Below are 27,859 nucleotides of genomic sequence, written 5' to 3'. Positions count from 1 at the left end.
CAGGCTCACCAGGCTCTGCTCGATTTGCAGTGGAACAGCTCAAGCCGTGTCATGGCCTCAACGCCCCTGAGAACGGTGCCCACAGCCCAGAGAAGAGGCTGTACCCAGCAGGGACTACTGTCCACTTCTCCTGTGCTCCTGGCTATGTGCTGAAGGGACAGGCCAGTGTCAAGTGTGTGCCTGGGCACCCCTCGCACTGGAGTGACCCCCCACCTGTCTGTAGGGCTGGTGAGTGCTCTGCCACCCTGAGAAGTCCTGCCTGTCAAGTGCTGAGAACCAGGATCCCCTTGCCATATCCATTTTATATTATCCCAGTTCTCTCCAGTCTCTGCCAGTTCCTTCTGACCTGGTAATACCAAAACAAAGGCTGGGGTGGGCTCTCTTTGGACAATTCCTTCCCGTAATCAGCCTACACTCTGCATTAGTGGTTTGGCCTACTGGCTCACCTACTGCCCTTGGCCCTTCCCTCTTGTTCCAGCTTCTCTGGATGGGTTCTACAGCGGTCGAAGCCTGGATGGTGAGCCCCCACTCTTAAGGGCCAGGGGAGTAGTCTTCCTGCCCCTGGTTCTCACAGCACGCAGGCCATGGGTTCCCCAAGGAGGGAGGGCAGAGGAAGAGATCTGGGACAAGTAGGACACTGGGCTCCTCCCCTGCCCTCATACAACTAGAGGGAATTGTGGCCAGACACCCTGGGGTAGAGGGGCAGGGATGTGGGCTCCAGGCGACAAGGACCTCTGTTCCAAGCCTATCCTCTGTGTTTTCAGTTGCCAAGGCACCAGCTGCTTCCAGCACCTTGGATGCTGCTCACATTGCAGCTGCCATCTTCTTGCCACTCATGGCCATGGCGCTCTTGCTGGGAGGTGTGTACCTCTACTTCTCCAGGTGAGTCTGGGTCCCCTTCCTCTCTTGCATAGCTGACTCACGCCTGTCATGAACACCCAACCCACAGGCTTCTCTGCTCTACAGAGTCCAGGGGAAAAGCTCCCTGCAGTTGCCCCACACACGCCCCCGTCCCTATGACCGCATCACCGTGGAGTCAGCGTTTGACAATCCAACTTATGAGTCCGGAGTAAGTGCCCATGCCAGTCTTGACACCACCTCTGGGACCCAAACCCAGGCTCCCTGGGCAGGTACATTCCTGCCAAGCTCACTCACTTGCCCTTTTCCTTGGGCAGGTGGGTTATGGGCTGGCAAAGCTTATACAAGTTTCCAACTCCCAGTAGTCTCTTTCCTTTGCAGGAGACGAGAGAATATGAAGTCTCCATCTAGATGGGGGCAGCCTGGAGAAGCCAGTATCATCCTACATCACAGCCCAGCAACACAGCTTCTAGCGTCCTGTTATTCCGCCACCTCCTGTACATACACTGGGGGGGGGGAGGGAGGAGACACCACCAGTCCCTCAAGAAGCTGCACCCTTCCATGCCTACAGTGCCCACCAGGGCCCATTTTCTTGACACAACTGCCCACTTATGGCCCTTCCTTGGACCTAAGACAGCTGGCATTTGCCTATGACAAGAACATAGCTGGAACATGTGTATCAAGAAGCAGCATTCTCCTGACCCTCCTTCACGCCCTGAACCTCCAGCCTGGAATTCACAGCCAGAAAAGGAATGTCTCTCTCCACAGCACCACTATCCAGCCCTGGCACCCAGCACCCAGCAGCAGGGTTAACTTTACAGGGGCACAGACTGCACCAGGGTGCTCCTCACAGGGCCCACTCCAGTGGCCAACACTGGTCTCAGCAGTGACCTCTGAGTAATCCTGGTATGCTGGCATCAGCCCCTCATGAAGGTCTCTGATCCTTTTTCCTAAGGCCCCAGGAATGGACAGTTCTGCCTCCCAACCCTTCCTATTGGAGGTGATAATTCTATGGGATTCTAAAGTCAAAGGGTTCTAAAGTTGGATTCTACTCCAAGCTCAGATTAGGTTTCCCTGGGTACACATGCTTCTGACCAAAGCAGAATACCCCAGCGATCTTCTAGCCCTTGAAGAAAGGGAGACCTGTGATGTCAACTGGCTATTACAAACATCTTCTTTCCCATTCTTCCCTCCACTGACCCCAACAACTTACCAGACTTTACTCGGTTTTTGGGATATGGGGGTGGTGGTGGGAGTGTAGAAGGCAGGTATATTCTGGAAAGGGACCAAAGGTCCAGGTCTGACGAGTTTGTCATTGTGAAGGGAATCAGAGAGCCCCAGGGAGAGGTCCAGGAGCTAGCTGCAGACCACTTTGTACATGTAATGTATCATACAGGGTCTGGACTCCAGCCAGAGAACAATCTTCTATTTCTGTTGTTTCCTTATTAAAAGAGTGTTTTTGGAAGAAAAAAAAAAGGCTCAGTGCTTTTCTGGAGGGAAAGGAGGTAGGAGATAAAATGAACTTTAGAACAAGAAAAGTGGGGGTCGGGCGGTAGCACAGTGGGTTAAGCGCACGTGGCACAAAGCACAGGGACTGGCTTAAGGATCCCGGTTTGAGCCCCCTGCTCCCCACCTGCAGGGGAGTCGCTTCACAGGCAGTGAAGCAGGTGTCTTTCTCTCCCCCTCTGTCTTCCCTCCTCTCTCGATTTCTCTCTGTCCTATCCAACAACGAACGACATCAACAACAACAATAATAACCACAACAAGGCTACAACAACAAGGGCAACAAAAGGGGGGAAAATGGCCTCCAGGAGCAGTGGATTCGTGGTGCAGGCACTGAGCCCCAGCAATAACCCTGGAGGCAAAAAAAGAACAAGAAAGTATGTTGGACCCCACTAACCAATTACTCCCAGATATTATCAAAAACCAGTTATGCACGAGTGTTACAGGAACCACTGTCCTGGCAAAGTCAGTGCAACACATGGCAGGTAAAATAAGAGGCCCCAGTGGCTCATCCCACAGGGATGTGGGAGCCCAAAAACCCAACCACTCAGCTACCCCAATGCCTCAAGGCATCTAGATGTCTAGGTCCAGGACTACAGGCTAGCATTTTACCAAGTCCCTGTGGAATGCCACTATATTGCCATCAAGGCCTGAGGAGCCTGACACATCTCTCCTGCCCCTTCTTTCCCAGTTGGCAAGATCCAGGAAAGCAGAATAGATCAGAGAATCTCTGAACATGAGGCCTCGTCTGTCTTGGTCTCTGACAACAAACTGTAGAAAACAGGAGCAATACCTAGGACTGACTCTCCCTCTCTCTCTCTCTCTCTCACACACACACACACACACATGCGTGCACACACACATGCGCATAAAGGTGCACTCCTCATGGCTGCTCTTGAAGGTAAGAGCAAGAGGTAGGTAATAAGTAGTTATGAGAACTCAGAAGCCAGAACACAACCCCCAAAAGAAACAGTAGAAACCAGAACCATCTGTTTCTTCAGCTTTCCAACAGAGAAAATTTTCTTTTCTTTTCTTTTTTTTGCCACTAGGGTTATTACTGAGGTTCAGTGCTTGCATGACAACTCTACCACTCCCTGGGACCACCTAGCTTTTAGCTTTTTTATTTTCTTTTTGTAGAGGATAAGACAGAGACACTTGTAACACTCACTGCTCCACCCCTCATGAAGTTTCCTCCATGCAGGTGAAGACCAGGGACTTGAACCTGGGTCCTTGCACATGGTAACGATGTGCATTATATTGAGTGCACCACCACTCTGTTCCCCAAGAGGCCACCTTCTGGCTGTAACACAGACTGGCAGCCAATTCTTACAGGGTGCAGTGCCTAGATTAGGCACAAGAGATCACTTCTAAAGGCATCTGTAGCCCATCCGACCACCTCAACGTCCCCTGAGTTTACAATGCTGGAACTGGCCAAGGTGGCACCAACTTGTGGCCACTCTAGGCGGCTTCATCCTCTAAGTTCCAGGAGAAAGGTATGTAGAGTAATTACTTCCCATGTCACTTTCAAATGAGGCAAATATTACTTCTCTCATTAGTTCTCGCCTCTTCCTGTTCTAAACTGCAACTAATGGTGCTGGTCAAAGCAAAAGCTTTACTCATTGGGAATGTGCCCACGACTCGACTCACTTATCTGCTCCATAAAGCCTTCAGGCTGACACAGAAGCACAACCGGGCCCTGAACAGTAGGAAAGAAGCCAGTGTGAAAGGGCACATGAGGTTTCAACTCCTAAGGGCTTGTGGCATGAAGTACAACCCCCAAACAGATGAAGTGTGGCTACTCCCAAACATCTAGCCTAGCCCTTCTTTCTGAGTGCCACACCTCTGGTTCATACTCTCTAATAAGATGTCTTGTGTGCAGAAGTTGGTCATGAAGAAAAAACAGCAAATTTACATGATATACTTTCTCCCACTCCACCAACCAAAAATAACTCGGCACATAACCTTATTCTTCCCAGACACAAAAAGGACCAGAAAAAAAAAAAAAAGTCAAATTGTAAAAGGAGAAACCTCAAACCACACAGTGACATCATCACTCTTGCTCATCCTTTTTACCAAAAGAGGGAGCAGCAACAATAGGCAGTTAGTCTGGTATAGTGAGCAGTATCCTGGCCTGGGAATCAAGAACTGTTTTATTCTAGATCTGTCATAAATTCACTAAGTAAATTAGACTTAGACACACCACCGCTCCTCTCCATGCAGCTGGAAATCGGGGATAGGTATCTATGACCTTTCCAGTTTTATGTCTCAGAGAGTGATAAGTATGCCTTAAAAATGACCAGAAGCAGTTACATTGCAACAATGCCAACTAAATGCCTAGGGTTATACATAATGACATCATTTCCTTCTCCATAGTTTCACAGATAGACAAAGATAACTGGACATCTCTGAAAGAGCTACAAAGGGAGGAACGGGCTACTGTTGCTGTGCAGGGAGCATGGGGCCCCTCTACAGAAATTGCGGTGACAGCTCCAAACTACAAATCCCAGCATACAGCACAGCAGCTTTCAAAAGTATTCCTTCCTGACAAGCAAATTGCTCTTCCCCATGTCTGTTCTACAGTATGTAGCACGCACATGGAACTACGACTCCCACAATTCATCCCACGCTTCGAGATTCTCGCCCCCAGAGTGCAATGCGCTCTCGTCCATCCTTTGAACCCAGTATGCAGTGCATACTGGGAGTTGAAGTTCACTGTAGGCAGGTAGCTGGGCGTTGTCAGTATTTCAAACTTCGCTTTCGCTGCTGCCTAAAGATCATTGCTTGGGAACAGTTAACAAGAGAAAGTAGTAAGCAGGTGGCACTCTCCCTGGTGCCATCACTACTACAAAGCAGGGCTACTCAGGCTAAGTAACAGTAGGGGACAGGAGAAAAGTGAAAACAGCAATCCGGCCCCCCCACCAATAGCATCGTTGGCCATCTCAGTGGGTTTTCTTTTCTCTTTACCAATATGGCGACTGGTCCAGCCACACCTGGAGCTAGAATTAAACAACCCAGTACAAAACCGCTGGGAGTACTGCTGTCACCGACAGCCTACCATCTCCAGGTAACACTACACCTTGCTCCTTCATTCTTGTTCATGCCTGAGGACTCCAAGGACGTGGTAGCCTATATCCCATCACCAAAATGGCGAAAAGAGAACCATTCTTATGAGAGCCTGCAGGTGACAATACGCCTGCGCGGGAGGTGGTTGTGTTGCTTGGGGGCGGGAGCGAAGCACCCCCAACACGCTTGCGCGGGCACTGAGTACTCTTGGTCTATACACAAACCCCAATGGATGAAGGGAACTTTTGTTACTGCGGCTGCGCATGACCTGGGTGCGCTCTCCCAGGCGCCTGCGCAAGACCCTCGGTCCCGCCCTCTCGCTTCACTACGCAGGCGCCAGGCGGAAAGGCGGGGCTTCGGAGGGCCAGGCGAATGCCAGCGCGGCTGCGCGCTGGGGGGTACTCACTCACTGCGACTGCGCAGGGGCTCCGCCGCCGGCTGTCACTGCGGTTGCGCGCGGCGAGCGGCGATCCCGGGGCGCCTGCGCGGGTGGCTTTGCGGGCGCTCGCGGTAAGTTTGCGCCAAGTGCGCGGCAGCCGGGACGCAGGCGGCGGCAGCAGCGAGAGGCGGAGCCCGGGGACCACCCCCATCACCCTCCCCCCAGTCACCTCACGTACCACAACCTCACCTAACCTCTCACCCCCCCTCCGATCCCCCCAGCCCCGGGATGGCAGCGCCCGCCAACCTTCCCGGCCGGACCAGCGGTCGCCAGCGCCGGCTTTAGCCTGTGGGCCTAGGCCCCGCCGAGGCCTGACCCCCGGAGCCGGGACCCACCGTGCAGTCAGCCTCCGGGTCGGGGCTGAGGGGCCGCTCCCCCCTCGCGGCCCGTAGGGAGGACGCTGCCGTCCCGGGGACTGGGGGCCGGGGGGTGGGGGGGAATCAGGGCGAGGAAGTCGGGACCCGCGTTGGAAAGAGAGAAAGGGGACCGGGGTCCGGAGCGCCCCCTTCCCCCGCCACCCCCCTCCCCGCGGGGCTGGGGGGTCCGGAGCAGAGAGCGCCCAGTCCGGGAGGCGGATGAATGTGGGAGAAAATGGAGACCAAGACGATCGTGTACGACTTGGACACGTCGGGGGGGCTGATGGAGGTAAGAGTGCCCCCTTTCCCCAGCGCCCCAGGGCTCCTCCACCCTACAAAGCCGCTGCGGAGCTTGAGGCGCGAGGACGGGGGGGGGGGGGCTGTCTCCTCACCCCGACGCCCCCTCCCTCCTGCTCTCCTTCCCTCCCATCTTTGCAATTCGGGGGGACGGAGCTCAAGCTTCACAGAACGTGTGCAGCAGTTTGATCGGCCTCGCCACCCTCCCCAGGCGTCGGCCCACTCCAGCCCGTTGCACCGGCGGGGCTCTCCACCCCCTTCTCGCCGCCCCTTTGTGCTCCCCACGGCATGTCCGCGTCCCGGCCTTCAGGCCTCTCCCGAGCCAGGCTCTGGAGTCCCCCGCTGTCCATACAAGGAAGTGGCGAGAAGGGAACCGCGCACCCTCTCCCCACCCCCTACCCCGAGCCTCCCCACTAGGAGGGAGCCGGCCTGGCCTGTGCGCTGCAGGACCGCGACCCTGGCTCCCGGGGCTCAGGAGGGGCTGGGAACAGCCTGGACGAGAGCAGGGAGGACAAAAGGGGCGAGAGGGGCGGATGACGGAGAAGCCCTGCGGGGAGCAGGGGGGGGAGGGAAGTAGCGGGCCGCCCCGAAGCTGCGAGTGTGCACACAGGCCGTCTGTATGTGTGTGCAGCAAATCCAGGCTCTGCTGGCCCCCCCCAAGTCGGACGAGGCGGAGAAGCGGAGTCGGAAGCCCGAGAAGGAGCCCCGGAGAAGCGGCCGGGCCACCAACCACGACAGCTGCGATAGCTGCAAAGAAGGCGGGGACCTCCTATGCTGCGACCACTGCCCGGCCGCCTTCCACCTCCAGTGCTGGTAAGGTCTGGGGGCCCCTGCTGGCCCCTCGCGGCACATTCCTTCACCCGGCCTGCCCTTGCCCGCTGAAATAACGGGCGCTTGCAGCCGCTAGCTGACTCGCTGCAGCCGCCGGGCCGAGCGCCTCCCCGCCCCCAGGTGTCTGCCGGCATCCAGCCACCCAGCCGTTTGGGGTGGGGGGTGGGGGGTGGGGGAGCGGCGGGGGGTCGGGGCCCCGAGGTGGGGGTGGGGAGGAGCGAGGAGAGCCCCTTCTGGGACTGGAAGTCGCCGAGGAGACTGACCGCGCTCGGCCGAAGGTGGCGGGCCGGCGGGGGAGGAAGGGGAGGAGCTCCGGGCCCTGCGCCGCGCGCTCTCGGCTCCTTGCAGGCCGGGCCTCGGGCGGGTGCGCGCAGCCTCCGCAGCCCCGGCAGACCCCGGGCCCCGGCGCACGGGCGCTGTTAACCGGAAGAGACCGCGGAGGGACTCTCAAGCCCGCCTCTTCTCTGCCCCTCTGTTTACAATATGGCGACCAGCCTTTAAATTATATTTTTATTCTCAGCGCCATTTTGACTGCATATATGATTTGCAAACGTCTCCCGGGGAACAGCGGCGCAACCCCGGAGTCCCCTATGCAGAAGCTCCTCGGAGGCCAGGGCTGAGACCTCCTTGGCTTTGGTCTCCTTTCTTTCTCTGCCTCCGTTTGCCCCCTGTTGCCTCGGCTCGCAGCCTCCCTCTTCCCACCCCTCCCCGCACTGCCAGCCTCTTAGGAAATCGGGCCGGGTCAGACAATTAAAATTGCCCTTGGGCGCCGCTTTCTCTTCTCCGCTCAGGATCGGCGAGCCCTTCACTGAAAAATTCTTTGCTGCCGGGGCGGGATTGCGGGATTGCGTGTTGTGGTTCCGAGAGAGTGCATTTTTCAGGCTGTGTGCTCCCCGTGAGGGGAGGGGAAGGGAGAGATCCGAGAGGGAGGGAGGAAGCTGGTTGATCCGCCTGCTGCTTGATCCTCCTCAGCAGCTCAAGGCAGAACAAACCTGCCAAGAAGAGTTTTAAACTCCAGCTTCTGCAGAAAGAAATCTCCTCCGCCCTCCGCAGAATCCCACCTTTGTTGAAGGAGTCCAGACGGCATCTTGTTCTGATGGGTCTGTTGTTCAGCAACAGTTGACCAAGGCAGATGTTTGTGAAAGTCCAAGGACTGGACTGGAGAGAGCAGGAGGGAGATGGGGCTGTGCCGCTTGTTGACCACTCATTTTTCACATAGCCTTTTTTATGCAGCCTTTATTTTAAAAAGAAAGTTAATGAGATCTTTCTTAAACCCTACACAGTTCGTCCACATTCCATCTCTCTGTTTATGGAGTAGTGCCTACTATATATTTGTACTAATTGCAGGTTTTGGAGCACTTATTAGACAGATGACTGATACTGGCAAATTAAGTATGTGGTCAGAATGGGAAGCTCCCGTTACCATTCCAAAGATACTTTTGCCCAGGAGGGCTCCCCATCATGGCTTGTAATGTTGCAGGGACAGAAATCATTATCCTGAAGAAAGCTTTGCTACTAGCTTTAAATTTTTTATTACAGTGAGTAATACTAGCAGAAGGGTCTGTGGTTCTTAGCCTTTTGCTTCCTATAAAGTGTTAACCACCTGGAGAAGATACTGTTGCTCTGGTTTCCTGTGCTGCTCTATTAAGTGTGGAAGAGATTTGTACATGCGGTGCCTAACAGTTACTCCCCAGTTTTGTTTATTTTGATGCTTCTTTCATACTAGGACTGATTGTGGACTTGACTTGCATTAAAATACGAGTTATGGGGAGTCGGGCGGTCCAGCACAGCGGGTTACGCCATGTGGCGCAAAGCGCAAGGACCGGCTTAATGATCCCGGTTCCAGCCCCCGACTCCCCAACCTGCAGGGGAGTCGCTTCACAGGCGGTGAAGCAGGTCTGCAGGTGTCTCTCTTTCTCTCCCCCTCTCTGTCTTTCCTTCCTCTCTCCATTTCTCTCAGTCCTATCCAACAACAATAAGACAAGGGCAACAAAAGGGAAAATAAATAATAATAAAAAAATACGAGTTATGTTTTACCTGAATGAAAATGATAGTTCTCAGATTGAATTAAGATTTTAAAATCTCTTTGTTACCATTAGTCTTATTTCTTTAGTAGACAGAAATTGTTTTTTAGAAACTTTAGGCTTGTGGAAAAACATGTGCTGTTTCTCCTGAGATTGGGCTTTTCAACTCAAACCTAACCTGAATCTTTTAATTGAATGAGTCTTTAGTCTTGTCATGGTGTAACAATTAGTATTTTCCACGTCAGCTGGAAGGAGAAAGTTGGGAACTTTTACCTATAAGATTCAGGCTTGCCCAGGCTGTGCATTTCATTGAATGCTTTATTTTTTTTAGTCTATGAATGGGAACTGGTAATCGGAGATATAAGGTGTCCCAGTAAATGAAGCAGGACTTGTTTCACAGCTCCAGTTCCCCGTTTGAAGATGCCAGTACTGAATGTACCATTGGCTTATGTGAGTTATTATAAATCTTTACACATTCTAGATATTGGTACAAAGCCTTTCGAATGAGAAGTATGCCACTTTTTGGTGTCTCCATATTCTTTGCAGCACTAGTGAAATAATAGGTCAAGCAGTTGATATTGACTTGTCCTTTTATTTCTTGGCATTACTTGTGTCCATGTAGGGCTGACTTTAGGACATGTGTCTGTTTTTTCTTTGCTTCTCTATTTAAGTAAACGTAATAATGATAATTCCCTTTATGTACAAAACATTCAAGAGTAAAGATAGAGCCTGGCAGGCCTGTAAGTCAACTGTAGTGTTGTGGATCTCCATTTACAGTTCTGTGGGGCCAAAAAAAAATTTTTTTTTTTCAGTTGCTGGCATATCTTACCAACTTGTCTCACAATGAACAAGATCTAGTAAAATGTTCCAGAAGTAATTCTAGGCAAACTTTACCTCCTGGGCTTAGTAACAGGGCCATAACCACAGGGGATTTTTCTAAGATAAACTGCTAGAGGAAATGACTGGTCAAATAAGCCATTTTAATTGTCTTGTCTTGTCTCCGGGGCCAGTGTCTCTGTGGGAAGAACAACTACCTCTTCCCAATTAAACTAGAAGCCCTATTTCTGGGTTTTCTGAAATGATCCTTTTGGGTGAGGGCATGAGTTGTCTCATGCTCAATACCATGACCTTACTAAAGAATTAAACTTGAGCGGTATCTTCACATTTGTCTAAGTGGTAGTATAATTTTATCCAAATTTAGCTGGTTTATCAGTTATTCATTGTGGTAGTGGGGCCGTAAATGTGCCCCTGGAGAATTGGAAAAAGATCGCTTTTAAGTGTTCCCTAGTGGACTTAACCTTTATCATAATTGTCATACCATAAGTTGAGTTTTCTGAAAACTCTGCTCTCTGTACCTAAAAGTTGGCTTTAAAATTTTATGGTGGAACTTTAAGTTGCTGTTGACCCATCTCTATTTGAGATGGATAGAAGTAGACTTTATTAGAAAGTGGGTAGCGTAGGGCGTCCATAATGAAGCTGACTGGAAACTGGGTGTTTTCATCTGATTGCTTGTTCATAGCATTTTGCTTCAAACAGACTGAGGGACCAAAACAGTCTGATGGAGAAGTGCATCTACCTCAGCATGGTTGCTTCCCGTCAGACAGATTTCTGTAGCATTTGCCTCCGCATGTTATATTTGGGATTGTTGGCCAGCTTTCGTCTCTGGCATTGGCAGCAAGATCCAAAATGAGGTTTTCGAAGAATGAGAGTAAAAAGGTCTCTGAGCACAGGCAAACCAAGCTCAGCTTGGAGTTTTGCATATTCAGTTTACAGTGAGTCATAACAGGAAAGGTTTTGCACATAGAGTAGAGAACTTCTTTGCCAAAGATCTGTCCTATCTGGACTTTGAAGGAGTTGACTTTTCTAACTTCATTTGTTTAATTCCTTTTCAATATGATACTGGGCATTGATTAATTAGAATATACTTATTTTGACATTACCTTATAAATTTGTTATTTCTGATATTGTTAAGTGCTTGGAAGTCTGACACTGAAGAACTAGGTGACATCTGGACTTTCTTCCCTCATTCTGTCCCTTCAGTGGTAAAATGATTCAACAGTAAACCTAGTTTGGTCTTATGTGTAGTTTGTTTTACATTTATTCTGTTGCATTGGAGTATGGATATGTAGTTTTTTGGTTACTTTGAGTGGAGAATTAATTGAGAATTTTGGGTATACTTGATGCCACTGAATAACCACCTGGATTTATTTATTTACTTACTTACATATATTTTTTTTTCCTTTTGTTGCCCTTGTTTTTTTATTGTTGTTATTGATGTCATCACTGTTGGATAGGACAGAGAGAAATGGAGAAAGGAGAGGGAGACAGAGGGGGAGAGAAAGACAGACACCAGCAGACCTGCTTCACCACCTGTGAAGTGACTCCCCTGCAGGTGGGGAGCCAGGGGCTCGAACCGGGATCCTTCCGCTGGTCCTTGTGCTTAGCGCCACCTGCGCTTAACCCGCTGTGCTACCGCCCGACTCCCAACTTACATACTTTTTGAAAGAGAGACACCTATACCACTCCATCCATGAAATTCCCCCGGGACTGTCTGATACTTTCTTCCATATATTACAAAAGGCTTGAACTAAAAGCTTATGTGTAGCAAAGCGTGTTCTCTGTTTTTTTTTTTTTTATTTATTTCTTTATTGGGGAATTAATGTTTTATATTCAACAGTATGTTTGTTTTGTTTTTACCTCTAGTCACTGGGGCTCAGTGCCACTCCTGGCAGCCATTTTTTTCCTTCTTTCTTTTTTTATTCTTCACATTTTTATTCACTAGGACAGAGAGAAATTGAGGAGGGAGGAAGACACTTGCAGGCCCTCACCACTTATGAAGAGTCCCTGCTGAGGTGGGGTATGGGGGCTCGAACCCCGGTCCTTGCACCTAGTACTATGTGTACTTAACCGGGTGTGCCACTGCCTGGCCCTGCTCTGTAGTGTTTTTATTAAATGGCTCATTCAAACATGAAGGGCTCAGTAAGTCAATGTTTGCTTCTTCGTTTTTAAAATATTTTATTTATTAATGAGAGGGTTAGAGAAAGAAAGAACCAGACATCCTTCTGGTACATGTGCTGCCAGGGATCAAACTTAGGACCTCATGCTTGAGAGTCCAACATTTTATACACTGAGCCACCTCTTAGACCACCAGTGTTTGCTTCTTAAACTTAATGTGAAATTCTGGGCTAATTATGAAGTGCTTTAGTTCAAACTGATCCAAATGGCTTTTACTTAAGATAGTAAGCATCAGAAATACTAAAAGTGGAAATAGTTTTTGTGTAACTTAAGGGAAGTAGCATTGTGAGGAATTTTTATTTTTAAAAGAGATTTTATTGATTTATTAGTTATTAATTATTTATTGATAAATTATGTATTTATGAGAAAGATGGGAGGAGAGAGAGAAGGAACTAGACATTACTTTGGTACATGTGCTGCCAGGGATTGAACGTGGGACCTCGTACTTGAGCGTCCAGTGCTTTATCAGCACTGTTCCCACCTCCTGGACCACTGGGAAATTTTTCAATTTGGGTCTACCACATAAGTAATTACCATCTATTTTAAGTCAAATTATAGTATAAAAACAAATTGTTTGTTATTAATTTATTTCGCCAGAGCACTGCTCAGCTGTGGTTTATAGTGGTGCTAGGGATTCAACCTGGAACTATTGGTGCTTCAGTCGTAAAAGTCTTTGCATAACCACTACACTATCTCTCCAGCCCAAATTGTTTTAATTTCAACTGAGAGACTCAAATAGTCGCTACTTTGTGTTTAATGAAACACTAGTTTTTATTAAACTTTGAGTGGACATACAAGTGATACTCAAAAGTGCTCAGTGAGTTTTTCAGATTCATTCTTGAAGACTTTATCAGTGTTTCTGTCTTACGGCTAACTACTGTTCCACCGCTTTACTCTGCTCTCCTTTGACTTTATGCAGAAGCTAAGGAGACCCCAGGGAGTACAGCAAAGCCAGCTGCATTGCCATTCGATGAGTGACACTTATGAGAGCACCTCTACATAATGCTAGCCTCCCAAGAGATAGAACAGGAGTGTAGCTGTCCTGCCAGCTTACTGAAAGAGGAGGACATTGTATTCCATGCAAGTCCTAGACCAAATTTCAGAAAGGCACACTGGTATTCAGATTTGTCACCGTGCCCAGGATGTATGCACAGATCGCTAGCTGACTATACTTTCCATGACTTGAGAAAAGAAAGATGACTCTTCTGAGGTTAAATCTTCGTCCTTAAAATCTAAAGTTACTGCTAAACCTAAGTTCCAGCAAATAAGAGGTTTAGCACATATGTGTTAGGAGGCAAGTAAACTAACTGGTGAGTTTGATTTATTTTGTTTTTACCAGAGTACATTGATCATCTCAGGTTTCTGGTGGTACAGGGGTTTAAACCTGGGGCTTTGAAGTCTCAGACATGACAGTCTTCTTGCATCTCTGTTACGCTATCTCCTGTGCCTACTATAGACTAACTTACAAAAGACGTCGATAGTCTAACCAGTCATCAAAGGGAAACTACCAAGAGTGGTAGAGCTATGGATTCACAAGTGTGAGGTCCTGAATTCAGTCCCCAGCACCACATACCAGTAAGCTGCTCTGGGAATGCTTCCACCACCACCACCTCCCCCCATCCCTTTCCCCTCTCTCAATTTGCCTCTCTTGAATTTTTTTTTTTAAGTAACTTGACTGTTAAAAAGAACTGTTGTTGAATTCTCAACAAGTAAGTTACTAGTATGCCATGAAGACTGATGTTTTCTTAAGGTACAAAAAATAACTCCCACATTCAAAGAGATGCTCTTTTCTCCTTTGAAATCCTGTACTAAAAGCTCGCTAAACTTCTCAAAAGCTAGAATCTGATCAATTTCCTCTGTTCACTGCTGCCTAATGCAAGTGGTATTACAGATGAAAAATTGCAGAGATAAATGCTGCTTGGGAAACAAATGATACCTGAGTCCTTCCAAGTGTATGGGTGCTTGTTAACACAAACCCACAGTGACCATTCCTTTCTACCTAATTGCTCTTGCTTTCCTTTATGGTAATGTTAATTAGTTGTGCCATTTAATCTTTACCCTTCTCCTCTTTTCTGACAAATGCGCAGAATATCTCACAGGAAATGTTTGCTAGGCTTAAGAAGACAAAAGATACGTAGAATAGCAGTAGGGGTGGGGCTCTAGGGGGATTTATGCCTAAATCTAGTATCAGTCTTTCCTATTGCTCTGGACTCTGCATGAGGCTCTTTTTGAAATAAGCTTGAGTGAGCAAGAGAGAACTCTACAGGGTTTAAATTTAACCATTGCCCAAAGACTTTCCTTTACTCTCAGGCCAGAGAAGGGGAGTCTCAAAATTAGTAAAAAATTTGAATTCCAGGGTAGCACAAGGAATATTTACAGGCTTTTGCCCAGCTGTGTTCCTCAGCACTGCTAAATATTATTTTTCTTCATTTTACATTTGTCTAGAGAACAGAGTAGAGAAGCTAACAAAGGGCTAGAGAGACAGCACAATGATTATGCAAACAATTTCCAAACCTGAGGCTCTGAGGTCCCACCAAGGTTCAATCCCCAGCACCACCATAAACTGGAGCTTAACTGTGTGTAGGGGTGGGGGTTAATGAAATTGTAAGACTGAGCAATTTTTTTTTTTTTGCCTCCGGGGTTATTGCTGGGGCTCAGTGCCTGCACCATGAATCCACTGCTCCTGGAGACCATTTTTCCCCCTTTTGTTGCCCTTGTTGTTGTAGCCTCGTTGTGGTTATTGTTGTTGTTGATGTCACTTGTTGTTGGATTGGACAGAGAGAAATGGAGAGAAGAGGGGAAGACAGAAAGGCAGAGAGAAAGATAGGCACCTGCAGACCTGCTTCACCGCCTGTGAAGCGATTCCTCTATAGGTGGGGAGGCGGGGGCTTGAACCGGGATCCTTAGGACGGTCCTTGTGCTTTGCACCACCTGTGCTTAACCCACTGCGCTACCGCCCGACTCCTCCTGGCTCTTAATACTGTTCTCCAGGTGTCCTTCACTGGAAGGATGCCACCAGCCAGTTCTACAAAGAAAACAATAAAATTTGGGTGCAGTCAGCTACTTTGAAAGAATTGTACACTTGTAGAGGTGACTCAACTGGCTCATTTTTTCAGTGGAGTGTTTGTAAAGGCCTAGTGCTTCACTGGTGTACTTGTTAACACTACCACTACTCAGACTTTGCATGAAAAAAAGCAGTAGTCCTAGTACTTTTTATGTATTTTGTGGCATTTGCTATATTTGAGTCCATAACTGGGATGAAGAAGGAAGGGTAAGGGACTATGGTTCAGAGACCCCATGAACTAACTAACTCACCCTCTGCTTTTATCTCTTCAATGTCCTTCAGTATGACTGATTTCCCTACACAAGTGTTTACGGGAAACTTAATATTTTTACTGACATTTTGATTCTCAAAACAGACCACTATATCTTGGTGTATTGATAAAACTTTGAAATGGTCTTTTAAAAATAAACTTTGCCTAGTTCTTTTTAGCTTTTCCAGCGCAGTAGCTGGTTTCATTTTATAAAAGACTCAGGGTTTAATTAATATGAGAGGAGAGGGGAAAGCATGGCTGTTGGAAAACTGAGATGTGATTATAGTCTTGTCAGCAGTCACCTTCGTTCCCATTTTGGTTAATACATCCCATTTCCCAACCTTATCAAGGGCAGCTAGGCCGCCTTCAACCGAGTAGTTGTCCTGTTTGAGCATGTATTGTCTTCCTCTTTATTTCTTTCTCCCTTTTTATTAGGATTATCTCTGGGGCTTGTTGCCTGTATAACACTATTCCTGGCATCCATTATTTTTCCTTCATCAGGGTGAGATAGGGAAAGAAAGAGGAGAGACACTGCAGCACAGCTCATGAAGCTTCCCTGCTGCTGGGGCTCCCATGTGGTGGTCCAGGGCTCAAACCCAGGTCCTTCTGCATGGTGATATGTTGGCTCCACTGGGTGAGCCACTTGCTAGAGCCCATGTGTTGTCTTTAGCAGTTGGTCTTGTATAACACCATTAAATATAATTGCAGGACCTCAGATGGGTGGGTGAGACTCATGAACTGTGAAATTAGAAATCAAAACTGCTTGGTGCTATTGTTTGCTTGCTAAACACCTCCCCCACTACCACCCAAAAAACAAGGGGTAGAGGGAAGTGAAGGAGGATGGAAATACAGATGATAAGGGTCAGTAAAATCTTTTTTATCTCACTGATATTTTATTCCAAATGAAACTGCCAAATATGCTTACAGAAGAGAGTGATTGCTTCTCATAGCAGTGACCCTACCAATTCATGCAACTGGCCTCTTTTAGAAGAGAACCATGTGGAAGGCTATTGGTATATTTATTGTATATAGATAATGCTGTTTGCTGTTTGTATTAAATAATTAACTGTTTTGTCGGTTTAGCAAGCGAAAATAACATGTGTTCTTCTGTAAATATTTTTTATCCACATGTTTCTTTTTGTCCAAAAGAAACATACACCAAAGCTTTCAATTTGGCTAACGGAAATTTTCCCATCTCTCAACCTGCCCACGTTATAAAATGTCAGTGTCACTTAGCTGAATGGCATTTGGAAGCTATACATCAGTGACTTAACATTTATAAGTCTAGAGCCCAACACCATTTTTACCTGCTTGTTATAATGGGCGAGGGGTAATCCGAAATAAAAGGCAGTCTTTCTGCTTCCCTATCTCTCCCCTCCTCCCTTTGTTCTTTTGTTCCCCTCCCCCTTCTCTCTTCCATTTGCATATTGAAAAACTGCTTGTGCTGGATGGATAATTAACAAGAGCCATGGAGCAACAGGTCCCACTGGTGACTACTAAATCTGAAGTAAATGTTAATGTCATACAGGTTCACAAGTATTAATAGGCAGGGGAGAGAGTGAGGTTAGACTCAGATCAGCCACGCTGGTATATGCCTTGAAATAGATCCCCTTAATTAGAGAGCCAAGAACCATGACAGCTACCAACATCCTCCACCTGCAGTGGTGAGCTGCAGCCTCATTAGTGAATGAAGAAGGCATGCTAAATTAAAACTGGACTCTGTCCTTTGGCTTTGAGTTGGAATCATCTGGCTCTGGGCTTTGAATCTTTGACACTGACACCGAGCAGTCTGTCATTGCAATTACAGTTTCTAGCTGAAGGATGTTTGGGTGGTTTTCTCTTCAGTGACTCCAGAAACAGACTGATGTACACTCCCATCATCAGCAGTAGAGACAGGTCATTTGAATTTGCTTATGGGAGTCTACATGCTGTAGTTCTTCTGTAGAGTTTGGTCTTTAGAGGCTTTAGTTTTGAAAAACTAATGTTCTCCATCAGCTTTTATTTGGCTTATATACAAATGTTACTGTTAACAGCTGATGCACCCTCACGGGTCTTATAGAACCACACCAAACTCCAGGGTTGTTACCACTTGCATAGTCGCTGAAGATTATATTGCTGAACACCTCCCCCACTACCACCTAAAAAAAATGAGGGGTAGAAGGAAGTGAGGAAGGATGAAAATACAGATGATATGGGTCAGTGTAATCTTTTTTATCTCATTGATATTTTATTCCAAGTGAAACTACCATATATGCATAAGGTCAGGTAGTGGTTAAAATAGTGAGGACTGGGGGCCGGGCAGTAGCACAGTGGGTTAAGCACACATGACACGAAGCACAATGACCAGTGTGAGGATCCTAGTTTGAGCCCCCGGCTCCCCACCTGCAGGGGGGTCATTTCACAGGCAGTGAAGTAGGTCTGCAATAACAACAATAATGATAAATAACAAGGGCAACAAAAAGGGAAAAAATAGCCTCCAGGAGCAGCAATGGATTTGTAGTGTCAGCACTGAGCCCCAGCGATATCCCTGGAGAAAAAAAAAAAATAGTGAGGACCAGTGAGCTAGTTCACCTGGGAAGGGTCCCTGCTTTGCTATACTTACAATCCAGGTTCAAGCCTTGCCCCCATGGTACTGGGGAAAACATCAGTGTTCATGGTACTGGGGAAAACATCAGTGTTCATCTGTTCTGCGGCGAGGGGAGGGAAACAGTAGTCTCCTAGAACAGTAAACTTCCAGAAATGACCCCCCAAAATTTTTTTAATTTTTTTTTTTTTAAGATTTTATTTATTAGAAAGATAGGAGGAAAGAGAAAGAAACAGACATCACTCTGGCACATGTGCTGCTGGGGATTGAACTCAGGACCTCATGCTTGAGAATCCAAAGCTTTTATCACACTGTACTACTTCCCAGACCACACTTCTTTTCTTTTCTTTTTTTTTCTTTTTTCCTCCAGGGCTATTGCCAGGGCTCAGTGTCTGCACCACGAATCCACTGCTCTTGGAGGCCATTTTTTTCCCTTTTGTTGCCCTTGTTGTTTTATCATTGTTGTGGCCATTGTTATTGTTGCTGTCATTGGATAAGAGAGAGATGGGGAGACAGAAAGGGGGAGAGAAAGACAGACACCTGCAGACCTGCTTCACCGCCTGTGAAGCGACTCCCCTGCAGGTGGGGAGCCAGGGACTCAAACTTACTTTCTTTTTAATGAGAGAGAGGCACCGAGACCAGAGCTCTGCTCGGCTCTAGCTAATGACAGTGCAGGGGATTGAACCTGAGACTTGTGACTTTGGATCCTCAGGCATGAAAACTCTCTATACAAAACATTATGCTACCTCCCCCACCCCACCCCCAAATTAATTATTACAAATGGTGAGCTACCAGTTTTCTAAGACAAGTCAGCTCACATGTGGTAGTAGATAACTTTCAGGGACTCACCTTCCTTCCCAGGACTTGAACAGTTTTGGGAAGAATCTGAAGATACATACATTGTACACTAGTATCAGCTTCAGGGTTCCTTCCCAGGAAAGTGTCCCCACTCCACAACCTTCTTTTCATCATGTACTTTTTCAAAATACAGAGATATATCTGCTTCTAAAGTTAACAATTCTTCCTAACGCCCCTAGATCCTTCACTCATCATGTTGAAAGGATCATTGACTGAGGGGCCGGGTGGTGGCGCACCTGGTTGAGCGCACATAGTACACAAGGACCTAGGTTCGAGCCCCCAGTCCCCACTTGCAGGGGGAAAGCTTTGCGAGTGGTGAAGTAGGTCTGCAGGTATCTCTCTGTCTTTCCCTCTCTAGCTTCTCTCCTCTCAATTTCTGGCTGTCTATCCAATAAGTAAATAAAGATAATACGAAAAATTTTTTTTAAAAAGGATCATTGACTGAATCACCATTTGCTAAATATTAGCTCTCCCATGTGGGAAGACAGTAGGTAAAGGGCATCATCTTCAGCTGCCAAATGACTAAAATTCTGGAATTCTCTGTTAAGTCTGGCATTGACGAGCAATTGAGTCAGATTTTTCGTTGTTTTTTTTTTTTTTTTTTTTTTAAGATTTATTTATTTATTGGGAGAGGGCCACACCAGACCATCACTCTGGCATATATGATACCAGAGATTGAAGTCAAGACATCATCTCTGAAAATCCAGCGTAGGGAGTCTGGCGGTGTCGCAGCGTAAGGATCCCTGTTTGAGCCCCCGGCTCCCCACCTGCAAGGGAGTCGCTTCACAAATGGTGAAGCGGGTCTGCAGATGCCTGTCTTTCTCTCCCCCTCTCTGTCTTCCCCTCCTCTCTCCATTTCTCTCTGTCCTATCCAACAACAACATCAATAACCACAACAATGTTAAACAACAAGGACAACAAAAGGGAAAATAAATATAAAAAAAGAAAATCCAGCGTTTAACCCATTATGCTGTGTCCTGGTGGGCTGCAAGCAGTTAAGTCTGTATAGAAGTTTTTATGTCAAGAATCAGCTTTTAGTGATTGTGTGTGGTCTCATTGCCAGCTGTTTTTTTTTTTTTTTTAATGTGTTGCCCAAACCTTGCACCTTTAACAGCCTCCACTATTTATCAGTCTTCCACAGGGCCAATTTTTCTCATTCTTTTTATTTTAGAGAGAAGAGGGAAGGATAAACAGAGAGGAGAGGCACCACTGTCCATGGTGCTCCAGGCGCTGGAGACTCAGACACAGGGCCTTGCACATGTAAGGCTCATGCTTTACCGTGTGAACTATCTCCTGACCCTCTAACTGTCCTTGTTACTTTGTTTCTTGCCTGTGATCCCTGATAACAAGGATCATATCCAAAACCTCACCATTTAGCATACTGCCTAGTTTGAAATGTGTCTAATAAATGCTTGAATGAACAAATGACTTTGATCCTTTCTCTGCAAAGACTACATTTCTTTGATAGAGTAGATCCATAACTTATATGCTTCTTCCAGTGCGATACTAAGCCACGGAAATGCAATAAATATTGGCTGATATAGAGGGGACCATTTATCCAGCTTTGAGGTTGAGGAATATACCCTGATTGGTATGCTGGTGTATTCCCTGGAGATAAGGAAATAGCAAAGATTCTTAAAAAAAAAAAAAAAAAAAACAGCAACAACAACAACAAAAAAAGTTTTTTGGGCTAGGGAGATGATAGCTTAATTGCTATGCAAAAGACTTTCATGTCTGAGCTTCTTATGTCCCAGGTTCAATTCCCAGCACCACATGAGCAATACTCTGGTCTCTATCTCCCTCATTAAAATAAATAGGGTAAGTATTTAAAATAAATAAAAAATAGCTGGGGGGGGTGGAGTGTCCTGAATGGTAGGTAGCACAATAAATAAAGCTTTGAGCTTGCAAGCATGAGAACCTGAGTTCAACCCCCAGCATCACATGTGTCTCTTTCCCTCTCATTAATATCAATAGTAAATTAAAATAGCCTATGCTCAATATTTAGAAGAACCAGGAAACATTGATTTGGTTTCTAGTTCTGTTACTTATTGGCTCCATGTTGTCAAATAAGTTAGTTACCACGTCTATACAGTGAAAGTAATTGTTATCTCATTATGGTAGTAAAGGTCAAGTAGGAGCATCTGGGGGGCCTGCACAATATCTGGGAGCTTACTAAAAAATCAGTCTAAAGATTGGAGCTGGGGAGTCAGTTAAGCGCAGGTGATGCAAAGCACAAGGATCCTGGTTCCAGTCCCCAGCTCCCCACCTGCAGGGGAGTCACTTCACGGGTAGTGAAGCAGGTCTCCAGGTGTCTTGTCTTTCTCTCCCCCTCTCTGTTTCCCCCCCTCTCCATTTCTCTCTGTCCGATCTAACAATGACAACATCAGTAACAACAGCAATAATAACTACAACAATTTTAAAAAGGCCAACAAAAGGGAAAATAAATAAATTTTTAAAGCATTTGTGAACTATTATCAACTAGATATAAAATGAGATTATCATTCAGTTTCTAAACTTTTGTGATTAGGAACCATATTGTTATCTTTACAAGCAGTACTTGTTGCTTTATGGTATTTTCATTGCTGAGCAGTAGCTTCTCTCTGATAGAGAAATTTCAGGGTGTAGATAGCATAATGGTTATGCAAAGACTCTCGTGCTGAGGCTTCAGAGTCAAGTTCAATCCCCAAACCACCGTAAAATAGAGCTGAGCAGGTCTCTGGAAAAGGACAAGGAAAAAACAAACACGTACACACACACACACACACACACACACACATATATATATATATAGTATATTCACACAGAAATTTCAGTTATCACCTGAGTTAATTTTTTATGATTTCCTTTTGTAGAGAATGGCCTTCAGCAGCCTGTTTTCATGAATACATGGGAATGAACAGGAGCTCAGGCAGAGCCATGTTTATTTTGATAGGCATATCATGATATATAAAGACTGATGTGCATATAGTTGCTTCAGAGTTGTACACTAAGCTTACATGATTTTTTTTTTCTTTGCCCTTTTTACCAGAGTACTGTTCAGCTCAGGCTTCAGATACTAAGGATTGAAACTGGCCTCAGAACCTTGCAGCCTCAGACATGAAAGTCTTTTTGCATAACTATTGTGCTATCTCCCCATTGGAGAACGCCATTCTTATGCTGGAGAGAGCTTTAAGATAGGCATATAATGTGAGAATGCCCTCAAAATGTACTCATACTCCAACGCAACCAAATCTCCTTTTTCCCTAGAATCCTTTCCCTGTTTGGCAGTATTTCTAAGAAGGACCAAAATCAATCTACATGCAGACAACGTTAGAAACAAAACTAGTTCTGAGCTTATTACTCTAATGACTGTGTTTTCTAGAGCCACTTCATGAATTACTTTCCAATAGAGTCAAAAAGTTGTCTTCTAGCCTTCTAGCCTGGGTTCATTCCCCAGTGCCACAGAAAGAGAAAGAGAGAGAGAGAGAGAGAAGAGGAAACAAAAGCTGCCTCCTGAAGAATTTGAAAGGAATTGCTAGCAGTAAAGAAGACACATCATAAGAAGCTGCATGATGTAAGATTCCTATGTTCCACCTAACGCCCATGCTAATCATTTTCAGATTTATTTTAACTTGCATTTTCTGTCTCTAAAAAGCAACAAATCTCAACAAGAAATGATGGCCTTGCACTTTAACATATTCTGTCTTCATCCTAGAGTTAGTATCCCAATATCCACAGGCCTCGTTTCACACTTGTCATAATCTAGAATTCTGAGGAATATGTATTCTTTAACTTGGTGTCTCTAAAAGTAACCCTTTAGGAAGTGACCAGGACCAGGGCTGGGCAGTGACACGCACATTAACATGCGTAGGGACTCAGGTTCAACTCCCTAGCCACCACCTGCAGGGGGGAACTTTATAAGAGGTGAAGCAGTGATGCAGGTGTCTGTCTCTCTCCCTCTGTCTTCTCTTCCTCTTGGTTTTTCTTTGTCCTATAGAAAGGAAGAAAGGGGGAGTCGTGCGGTGGCACAGTGGGTTAAGCGCGTGTGGCGCAAAGCGCAGGGACTGACATAAGGATCCCGGTTCAAGCCCCTGGCTCCCCGCCTGCAGGGGAGTCGTTTCACAGGCGGTGGAGCAGGTCTGCAGGTGTCTATCTTTCTCTCCCCCTCTCTGTCTTCCCCTCCTCTCTCCATTTCTCTCTGTCCTATCCAACAACGAACGACATCAACAGTGGCAATAATAATAACTACAACAAGGCTACAACAACAAGGGCAACAAAAGGAGGAAAAAATGGCCTCCAGGAGCGGTGGATTCATGGTGCAGGCACCGAGCCCAGCAATAACCCTGGAGGGAAAAAAAGAAAGGAAGAAAGGGAAAAAAAAATGGCCACTGGGAGTAGTGGCTTCATGGTTGTATTGGCACCAAGCCCCTTCCTGGTAAGGAAGAAGGGGAGAGATACCAACCTAACCAGGAGCTACTTTTAAGACCCTCTTAATACATTGTAAGCATTTTGCCTGTGTTAAGAGAAATTAGGTTGTGCTGCCAGGGAGGTAACTCAGCTGGTAAAGCACGTATTTTGCCAGCCTGTGGCCCCAGATTCCATACTGTAATTTAATATGCCAGAGTAGAACTGTGTTTAGTCAAATACATAAATCCTTTTTAGAAATAAAATTATTTAGGGCGGGGGTAGATAGCATAATAGTTATGCAAAGAGGTTCTATTCCTGAGGCTCTGGAGTAATCTGGGGGCTAGGCAGTGGTACACCTGGTTGAGTGCACATCTTTCAGTGTGTAAGGACCCAGGTTCAAACCCCAGCTCCCCATCTGCAGAGGGAAGGCTTAATGAATGGTGAAACAAGAGTTGCAGGAATTTCTATCTCCTCCCTTCTCAGTTTTTATGGGGGGGGGGTGGGGGAGCAAGCAAGCGAGAGCAGACCAACTTCTATAAGCAGTGGGTTCATCATGCAGGCACCAAGTCCCAGCAATTACCCTGGTGGCAGTGAAAAAGAAAAGTAAATTTAATGTGCAGTATAAGCACCAATGCAAAAAAAAAAAAAAAAGCACCAATGCAGGCATCCACCTGGTTGCCTTTGCTTCATGGCATTGGAGGGATTACACTCACTTTATAGAAGTCAATCCTGTTTTAGTGTTCCCCAGCTCTTTAAAGTTTTATTGAGGGAGTTGGGCGGTAGCACAGCGGGTTAAGTACACACGATGCGAAACTCAAGGGTTGGCATAGGGATCCCAGTTCAAACCCCCGGCTCCCCACATGCAGGGGGGGGGTCACTTCACGAGCAGTGAAGCAGGGCTGCAGGTGTCTTTCTTTTGCTTCTTATTATTTTTTATATTTTCCCTTTTGTTGCCCTTGTTTTACACTGTTGTTTTAGTTGTTGTTATTGATGTCGCTCATTGTTGGATAGGACAGAGAGAAATGAAGAAGGGGAGAAGACAGGGAGAGAAAGATAGACACCTGCAGACCTGCTCCGCCGCCTGTGAAACGACTCCCCTGCAGGTGGGGAGCCGGGGACTCAAACCAGGATCCTTACACTGGTCCTTGCGCTTTGCACCACATGCGCTTAACCCGCTGCGCTGCCACCCAACTCCCTGCAGGTGTCTTTCTTTCTTTTTTTTTTTTTTTTTAATATTTATTCCCTTTTTGTTACCCTTGTTTTATTGTTGTAGTTATTGTTTTTATTGATGTCGTCGTTGTTGGATAGGACAGAGAGAAATGGAGAGAGGGAGGGGAAGACAGAGAGGGGAGAGATAGACACCTGCAGACCTGCTTCACTGCTTGTGAAGGGACTCCCCTGCAAGTGGGGAGCCGGGAGCTAGAACCGGGATCTTTACGCCGGCCCTTGCACTTTGCACCACATGTGCTTAATGCAGGTGTCTTTCTATCCCCCATCTGTTTTCCTCTCCTCTCTCAGTTTCTCTCTGTCCTATCCAACAATAATAACAACAAGGGCAGCAAAATGGGAAAAAAATGGCCTCCCGGAGCAGTGGATTTGGAGTGCAGGCACCAGACCTCTGCCATAAGCCTGGAGGCAGAAAAAAAGTAGAGAGAAGAGGCTTTGGGTATATAACTATTTCGGTATAGTGTGGCAAAGAAGTGCTGTGGGAAGTCAGGAAATGGCTTCCTAGAATACAATGCCTGACTTGACCCCCATATCCCTCCCCCTCCCAAAGATGAAACATTTACCAGGTAAAGGAGCAGGGGGAGGTTCAACTTTCCTGGTTGTGGATAGTAATTCTAGAATGAAGAGAGATACAGAGTTGAGAAATAGGATGTGTAGACTAAAATTGAACTGGAACAAAGAGGTAGGATTCTGCCCACAGTGGTCTTATCTAAAATAAATAATAAAATTTAAGAAACTTGAATTTTATCCTATAGTAGATGGGGTAGAGTGATGGCGAAGGGCTTTTCAATTGCAAAGTGATGTGATCAGAATGTTTTAAATAAAGCATTCTGCCTGGATCAGGTGGTAGCACACTTGGTTGAGCATGCACATTATCGTGTGCATGGATCCAGGTTCAAGCCCCTGGTCCCTACCTGCAACAAGAAGCTTCACAAGTGGTAAAGCAGTGCTGCAGGTGTCTCTCTCCCCATCTCCCTTTCTCCTCTCAGTTTTTCTCTGTCCTATCAAATAAGTAAAATTTTAGAATTAATAGTAATAAATCATTCTGCCGGTAAGATTAGGAATAGATTGAGGGAAGCATGAAGGGTGGCTAGGAAAGCATTCATATCTTGGTCAAAAATCTCAGTCTACCACTTTGCTTTGCCTTTCTGTGCTTTACATGTTTGGTGTAGTGTCTTGGTACAAAGCCAGTGAAAGATCAAAAAGAGACGATGAAAAACAAAATCAGAAATGATGACCTTTTCAGGGTTGTTTTAATGTGATAGTTACTGAACCATAGCAGAGTCTACTGGCAGAAATATACTAGAATTAAGGAAAACTTTTACAAATGACATTCAGCTGTAGTCCTCCTGGGCTTGAAGATTTGTCCCAATGGGCCAGTGTGCCTGTTCTCTGCTTCCTGCTAAAGATCCTCCTGAGAGTCCATCAAGATACAGGAAGGAAAGAAAACAATGCTCCATAAGAGTTGGTGGGTTCCAGAAAAGCATGGACAGGAGGTAGGGAAATTTGTAAAGCAAGTGCTGTTTTAGAGAGAAATAGTAAAGCAGGAGAGTCCTTACTTATCCAACCCTTGTCTTTTTTTTTTTTTCTCACATTCTTTGAAGAAAAATTTCCTATTCCAAGTCAAGTCAAATGTAGGAATTTAATCATAAATATAGTCTTTATAGGCATAACATTGGTATTTGTTTTAGATTTCCAATGGAGAAAGAGAACCAGAGCATCACTCTGGCACATGCCATTTTGAAGATTGAACTTGGGACTTCATGCTTGTAAGTCTAGTGCTCTAGCCACTGTGCTGCCTCCCAGGCCACTATAGTAATGGTTTTCAAACTTCCATAATGAGCAGAATCACCTGTGAGGATTTGCTAAGTACAAATTGCTGAAATCGCATTTGAATTTCTGGTTCACTAGGTCTAAAGGAAGGTCTCAGAATTTACATATCTAATAAATTCCCAGATAATACTCATGTAGTCGGCCTGGGACCACACTTTGTGAACCACTGCTATATAGACATTAACATGAACCTCCCAAGGATTTAATCAAGTCTCATGTGACTCTTGTTATAACCTTAATGGAAATCAATGTTCTGGAAGGTCAGTAAGGCCAGCTCTACACAGCTCTAATTTTGATTCAGCACTGACTCTGTGCATGACCTTTATGTTATAAAGATATAGAGTAGGAAGAGATCCAGCCCTTGATCCCTCTAAGAAATAAGAGAACTGCCACACAAAGGAAAGCTTCAAAAGAGCCAAACCATGCAGCGTGATATCTAGAATGTTTGAGTAATCTGAGAAGACTATGGTGGAGCTGTATTTAGTTAAATAAACTACCCCAATACTCGGTAACTTTAAAGACAGTAGTAGTCATTCCTCACAAATCTCAGGGTTGACTGGACTCAAGAACTCAGTTGGGTAGTTTTTCTGTTTGACACATTGTCTTGCACTTGTCATTTGGAAGCTTGACTAAGTTGGCATTCTTCTTCTAGCGTTTGCCCTTCTTCTTGACTAAGTTGGCATGATCCAAGATGAGTTGGAACTATTGATGGGGATGCCTCAAGTTTCCTTGTGGCTTATAAGAATGGAGTTTGCAGGTCTCTTAGACCCAGCCTTGGAAGTGACAATATTAATACACCTGCTACATTATATTTGATCAAAATGAGTCACAGAACCAAGAGATAATTCATTCAGTGGAGCAAACACTTTACCGTGCATAAGGACCTGGGTTCAAGCCTCCCATCTCTACTCACAACACTATGAAAGGGAAAGCTTCACAAGTGGGAGAGCACTTCTTTTTTTTTTTTTTTTTTTTAATATTTATTCCCTTTTTTTTTTGTTGTCCTTGTTTCATTGTTGTAGTTATTATTGTTGTTGGATAGGACAGAGAAGTGGAGAGAGGAGGAGAAGACAGAGAGGGGGAGAGAAAGATAGACTGCAGACCTGTTTCACTGCCTATAAAGCGACTCCCCTGCCAGGGGCTCGAACTGGGATCCTTACTCAGGTCCTTGCGCTTTGCGCCACGTGTACTTAACCCACTGCGCTACCGCCCAACTCCCAGGAGAGCACTTCTATGTTGTCTCATCTTTCTCTCCCTTTCTGTCTCTCACT

The 27,859-nt window shown here is 46.1% G+C and overlaps 2 protein-coding genes across 10 annotated transcripts in view; both read left to right on the top strand.

The window, feature by feature from the left end:
• The window catches only part of SEZ6 (seizure related 6 homolog), a 55,744-nt gene extending 53,417 nt beyond the window's left edge, over positions 1-2,327 (top strand). The window contains exons 13-17 of one of the 6 annotated variants that reach the window (XM_060204042.1): positions 31-228; positions 479-517; positions 765-860; positions 950-1,069; positions 1,240-2,327. In XM_060204042.1, the coding sequence (XP_060060025.1) occupies positions 31-228; positions 479-517; positions 765-860; positions 950-1,020 (404 nt within the window). In that variant the 3' untranslated portion in view covers positions 1,021-1,069; positions 1,240-2,327. Of the gene's footprint in view, positions 1-30; positions 229-478; positions 518-764; positions 883-949; positions 1,070-1,223 lie in introns of all 6 variants that reach the window. The other 5 variants (XM_060204041.1, XM_007520454.3, XM_016187015.2 and 2 more) reach the window with 5 other exon arrangements.
• A 3,537-nt stretch (positions 2,328-5,864) lies between these two features.
• The window catches only part of PHF12 (PHD finger protein 12), a 52,648-nt gene continuing 30,653 nt past the window's right edge, over positions 5,865-27,859 (top strand). For 2 of the 4 annotated variants that reach the window (XR_009553144.1, XM_060204040.1), the window contains exons 1-2: positions 5,865-6,508; positions 7,148-7,329. Coding sequence is in view for 3 of the 4 variants with exons in the window: in XM_060204040.1 (XP_060060023.1) it covers positions 6,443-6,508; positions 7,148-7,329 (248 nt within the window). In the remaining variant the exon portion in view is untranslated. Of the gene's footprint in view, positions 6,509-7,147; positions 7,330-20,313; positions 20,403-27,859 lie in introns of those variants that run through there. The other 2 variants (XM_007520455.3, XM_060204039.1) reach the window with 2 other exon arrangements.

Source organism: Erinaceus europaeus, chromosome 12, assembly GCF_950295315.1.
Source record: "Erinaceus europaeus chromosome 12, mEriEur2.1, whole genome shotgun sequence".
In the NCBI taxonomy this organism is placed as follows: Eukaryota; Metazoa; Chordata; class Mammalia; order Eulipotyphla; family Erinaceidae; genus Erinaceus; species Erinaceus europaeus.
The sequence above is the reverse complement of the archived record's forward strand: the minus strand, read 5'-3'. Positions and strand labels throughout refer to the sequence as shown.